At 45.0% G+C, this 5982-nt stretch overlaps 1 protein-coding gene across 10 annotated transcripts in view; it reads left to right on the forward strand.

Moving 5' to 3' along the window:
• LOC126991052 (uncharacterized) overlaps positions 1-2477 on the forward strand; it is a 79652-nt gene extending 77175 nt beyond the window's left edge. For 3 of the 10 annotated variants that reach the window (XM_050849743.1, XM_050849744.1, XM_050849745.1), the window contains one exon: positions 2253-2462. In XM_050849743.1, coding sequence (XP_050705700.1) covers positions 2253-2382 — 130 coding nt within the window. In that variant the 3' untranslated portion in view covers positions 2383-2462. Of the gene's footprint in view, positions 1-2252 lie in introns of all 10 variants that reach the window. The other 7 variants (XR_007745074.1, XM_050849749.1, XR_007745072.1 and 4 more) reach the window with 6 other exon arrangements.
• The last annotated feature ends 3505 nt before the right edge of the window (positions 2478-5982 follow it).

Here is a 5982-nt window from a genome sequence, read left to right on the forward strand (position 1 = left end):
CTCCTCCTCCTCCTCCTATTTCTCCTCCTCCTCCTCCTTCTTCTCTTCCTCCTCCTCCTCCTCCTCCTCCTCTTCCTCCTACTCCTCTTCCACCTCCTCCTCCACCTCCTCCTCCTCTTCCTCCTCCTCCTCCTCCTCCTCCTCCTCCTTCTCATCTTTCTCTTCTTCCTCCTCCTCTTCCTCCTCCTCCTCCTCCTCCTCCTCCTCCTACTCCTACTCCTACTCCTACTCCCCCTCCGCCGCCTCCTCCTCCTCCTCCTCCTCCTACTGTATATAGCTCCGTTATAAGGCCTCAAGAAGAGGAAGAAGATCTAGATACTACAATTCGGAAAAAGGTCATATGGGGTGTCGAGTAGGGGGTTCATGGGCTCAGTAAATTGCGTGGTGATAATTAGAGGGGGCGGGGCTCAATAATAATGGGGGGGGGTAATGGGAGTAGGTGGAATTCGTAATTAGGTCATGTTCGGTGGCGAATAAGGGGTAAATGGGCTCAGTAAATTGCGTGCTGATAATTAAAAAGGGCGGGGGTTAGCGGTAACGGAGGGGGGGGGAGATTGGCGTAGGTGGAATTCGTAATCAGGTCATGTTCGGTGGCGAATAAGGGGTAAATGGGCTCAGTAAATTGTGTGGTGATGATCAGAGGGGGAGGGGCTAGGTAATGAGGGGGCTATTGGGAGTAGGTGAAATTCGTAATTAAGTCATCTTCGGTGTCGAATAGGGGTTAAATGAGGTCACTTAATTGCGTGCTGATAATTAAAGAGGGAGGGGGTTAACGGTAATGGGGTGGGGTGGATGAGTGGGAGTAGGTGGAATTCGTAATTAGCTCATGTTCGGTGGCGAATAAGGGGTAAATGGGGTCACTTAATTGCGTGCTGATAATTAAAGGGGGAGGGGGTTAACGGTAATGGGAGGGGGGGGGGGGTAATGGGAGTAGGTGGAATTCGTAATTAGGTCATGTTCGGTGGCGAATAAGGGGGAAATGGGCTCAGTAAATTGCGTGCTGATAATTAAAAGGGGCGGGGGTTAACGGTAACGGGGGGATTGGGATAATGGGAGTAGGTGGAGTTCGTAATCAGGTCATGTTCGGTGGCGAATAAGGGGTAAATGGGCTCTGTAAATTGTGTGGTGATGATCAGAGGGGGCTGGGGGTTAGGGTAATGGGGGGGACTATTGGGAGTAGGTGGAATTCGTAATTAGGTCATGTTCGGTGGCAAATACGGGGTAAATGGGCTCAGTAAATTACATGCTGATAATTAAAAGGGGCGGGGGTTAACGGTAACGGGGGGGGGGAGGGTAATGCGAGTAGGTGGAATTCGTAATCAGGTCATGTTCGGTGGCGAATAAGGGGTAAATGGGCTCTGTAAATTGTGTGGTGATGATCAGAGGGGGCTGGGGGTTAGAGTAAGGGGGGGGGCTATTGGGAGTAGGTGGAATTCGTAATTAGGTCATGTTCAGTATCGAATAGGGAGTAAATGGGGTCAGTAAATTGCGTGCTGATAATTAAAGGGGGCGGGGATGAAAAGTAATGTGGGTGGGCTAATGGGAATAGGTGGAATTCGAGAAGAGGTCATGTCAGGTGTCGAAGAGGGAATCAATCGAGTCAGTAATTTACGTGGTGATACTTAAAGGGGGATCAGGTTGATGGTAATGGGATTAGGTGGAATACGAAAATGACTTCATTTTATTTTTTTTATATAAAAATAGCCGAATAAAATACATCGTATAATGACAATAACTCCATTACCGTTCATCGTAAAGCAATTTTGAAAGCACCGTTCGATTCGGCGGACGTTTCTGCATGGGGTAGGTGCCCATTTCAAAGTTCAAACTAAAAACTATACCATAAAATTCAATCTTTACTGTTTTTCGCAAGGGGGACCATACCCCCTAACACCGTTCATTTTGCCCGGTGCGTTCATTTCAGGCCATGAACGGCTTCCTCATCCTTTTCTACCTTGACCCCTGACCCCCAAGATGAGCTGACGCGCAGGAATAGTTTTAAGTCTACCCTCGTAAGACAGCACTTTTGAGGATATCAACACACACACACACACACACACACACACACACACACACAGAGAGAGAGAGAGAGAGAGAGAGAGAGAGAGAGAGAGAGAGAGAGAGAGAGAGAGAGAGAGAGAGAGAGAGAATTATAGAAGCCATGAAGAGTTTTCTGGCAAAGATGTGGTGTGCAAGAAATAGGGAATTGGAACATTTCTAATGGATACTGCTTGTTGTTTTATTTATTACAGGTTGTGCCGATACGAAGGCATGACTCTCCAACGGGTCACCTGCACAGCAAGAGCAAGAGCAAGACCGACAGCCAGCCTAGGCCCCTCAGCCCGCCCCAAAGCTCCCTCTATGGCCTCCTGCAGGGCTTGAGGTGGTCAGGCTCCTCACAGTGCTGCCCCTCGCAGTGCCAAGGCAGTGCCACACCTGTAAGCTGCGGCGCCATGCCCGGTTTGAGGGCGCCGCTAGCCTGTGAGTGTTGACCTCGTGTTTGACCTTATTTTGAAGCTACTATTTGACCATCGCAGGAATTATTACACGTTTCATTAGTCTTCATTAATGACTGAGTGCCTGAAGTGTCTGTTTTGGCTCTGGGTGCCGCACATAACCTATTCCCAAAGCTTAAAAAGGAGGTCAATCAGGCCTTCACGAGTGAAACCAAATTACTCCAGAATCACACCCAACACACCGAATTGCTCCAGCATCACACCCAACACACTGAATTACTCCAGAATCATATTCAACACACACTGAACTACTCCAGAATCATATTCAACACACACAGAACTGCTCCAGAATCACACCCAACACATTGAATTCCTCAAGAATCACACCCAACACATCGAATTCCTCCAGAATCACACCCAACACACACTGAATTACTCCTGAATCACACCCAATACACACTGAATTACTCCAGAATCACACCCAACACACACTCAAACACATATGATTTCCAGTTAGCTTTGTGTTGTCTGATTCTAGATAATGCGGCGGGCAGCTGTCAGTTGCATGAAACGCATATTTGTGTTGGATGTTCGGGGGACCGGGGAGCCGAGTGTGCAGGGTAGGAAAGTGAAGGAAGTGTAGTTGTTAGTGTTGGTGTGTTGTGGTGACAAGTGAGTATGTATTGGTTTTCTGAATGAGTATTGTACCGCAGTCTGTAGACAGAGGCTGTTCTTGTGGTGTATGGTGCGTGGAAAGTATGAAAGTATGGAAGTATACCCGTTAGTTTTTATCTTAGAGCAATTCTGAGTGTACCATTTGATTCGTCGGGGTTTTCTGCATCGATTAGGTACCCTTTGCAAAGTTCAGAGTAAAATCTAAGCGAGAAATATCACATTTTCGATACACGTCGACACAACACCCACACTTATAAATTGCTGCTCCATTAACCTACCCTAACTCGATTTCACGAGTTAGGTTAGAGTAAGAAAACAGCAGTTCATAAGATTGGGTGTTGTGTGATGGGTCAAAAGAAGAAGAGGAAGAAGACCTTGCTCCGCGATGCAGTGGTTACCGTGCATAGCTCCGTTATAAGGCCTCAAGAAGAGAAAAAAAGATCTAGATGCTAGAATTCGGAAATAGGTCATATGAGGTGTCGAGTAGGGGGTTAATGGAGTCAGTAAATTGCGTGGTGATAATTAGATAGGGCGGGGGTTCATGATAATGTGGGGGGGGGCTAATGGAAGTAATTGGAATTCGTAATTAGGTCATGTTCGGTATCGAATAAGGGGTAAATGGGGTCACTAAATTCCGTGGTTAAAGGGGGCGGGGGTTAACGGTAATTCGGGGGGGGGCTAATGGGAGTAAGTAAAACTCAAAAATAGGTCATGTAATGTGTCGAATACTGGGTAAATGGGGTCAGTAAATTGCGGGGTGATGATCAGAGGGGGCGTGGGGTTAAGATAAGGGGAGGGGGCTATTGGGATTAAGTGGAATTCGTAATTAGGTCATGTTCTGTGTCGAATAGCGAGTAAATAGGCTCAGTAAATTGCGTGGTGATAATTAAAGGGGGCGGGGATGAAAAGTAATGGGGGGCTAATGGCAATAGGTGGAACTCGAGAATACGTCATCTAAGGTGTCGAATAGGGAGTAAATCGAGTCAGTAATTTGCGTAGTGATAATTAAAAGGGGATAAGGTTGATGGTAATGGGGGGGAGGGGGAGGGGCTAATGGGAGTAGGTGGAGTACGGAAATGGCTTAAATTATTTTTTTTATATATACAAAAATAGCCTAATAAAGTACATCGTAAAATAACAATAAATCCATTAGCGTTCATCGTAAAGCAATTCTGAAAGTACCATTCGATTCGGTGGACGTTTCTGCATGGAGTAGGTGCCCATTTCAAAGTTCAAACTAAAAACTAAGCTATAAAATTAATCTTTTCTTGTTTTTCGCAAAGGGGACCATACCCCCAAACACCGTTTATTTTGCCTGGGGCGTTGATTTCAGGCCATGAACGGCCTCGTCATCCTTTTCTACATAAGATGAAATGCCGCTGGGAAATAGAAAAAGGATTAAAAGCGGTTTTTTTTCTGTAAATCAAAAAAATCCCCGAACATTCCTGATAGTTATAAGCAAATATATCCGTTAGTTTTTATCTTAGAGCAATTCTGAGTGTACCATTCGATTCGTCGGAGTTTTCAGCATCGATTAGGTACCCTTTGCAAAGTTCAAAGTAAAAACTAAGCGAGAAATATCACATTTTCCATACACGTCGACACAACACCCATACTTATGAATTCCTGTTCCATTAACCTAAACTAACTCGATTTCACGAGTTAGGTTGGAGTAAGAAAACAGCAATTCATAAAAATGGGTGTTGTGGGATGGGTCAAAAGAAGAAGAGGAAGAAGACCTTGCTCCGGTATGTAGTGGTTACCGTGCATAGTTCCGTTATAAGGCCTCAAGAAGAGTAAGAAGATTTAGATGGTAGAATTCGGAAAGGGGTCATATGGGGTGTCGAGTACGGGGTAAATGGGGTCAGTAAATTGCGTGGTGATAATTAGATAGGGCGGGTGTTCATGATAATGTGGGGGTGGGGGGTCAATGGGAGTAGTTGGAATTCATAATTAGGTCATGTTCGGTATCGAGTAAGGGGTAAATGGGGTCAGTAAATTGCGTGGTGATAATTAAAGGGGGCGGGGGCTAACGGTAATTGGGGGGGCTAATGGGACTATTTGAAACTCAAAAATAGGTCATTTGAGTTCTCAAACACTGGGTAAATGGAGTCAGTAAATTGTGGGGTGATAATCAGAGGGGGCGGGGGGCTTGGATAAGGGGAGGAGGTTATTGGGAGTAGGTGGAATTCGTAATTAGGTCATGTTCGATGTCGAAAAGGGAGTAAATGGGGTCAGTAAACTGCGTGGTGATAATTAAAGGGATCGGGAATGAAAAGTAATGGGGAATAAGTGGAATTCGAGAATAGGTCATATCAGGTGTCGAATAGGGAATAAATCGTGGTGATAATTAAAGGGGGATGAGGTTGATGGAAAAGGGGGGGCTAATTTGAGTAGGTGGAATACGGAATTGGCCTCTTTTTTTTATATATAAAAATAGCCTAATAAAATGCATCGTAAAATGATAATAACATCATTACCGTTCTTCTTAAAGCAATTCTGAAAGTACCATTTGAATCGGCGGACGTTTCTGCATGGGGTAGGTGCCCATTTCAAAGGTCATACTAAAAACTAAGCGATAAAATTCATCTTTTCTTGTTTTTCGCAAAGGGGACCATACCCCCAAACACCGTTAATTTTGCCTGAGGCGTTGATTTCAGGCCAAGAACGACTTCCTCATCCTTTTCTACATAAGATGAAATGCCTCTGGGAAATAGAAAAAGGAATAAAAGCGGTTTTTTTCTGTAAATCAAAAAAATAACCGAACATTCCTGATACTTTTATGCAAATATATCCGTTAGTTTTTATCTTAGAGCAATTCTGAGTGTACCATTCGATTCGTCGGAGTTTT

This window comes from Eriocheir sinensis, unplaced genomic scaffold, assembly GCF_024679095.1.
Source record: "Eriocheir sinensis breed Jianghai 21 unplaced genomic scaffold, ASM2467909v1 Scaffold232, whole genome shotgun sequence".
Lineage (NCBI taxonomy): Eukaryota > Metazoa > Arthropoda > Malacostraca > Decapoda > Varunidae > Eriocheir > Eriocheir sinensis.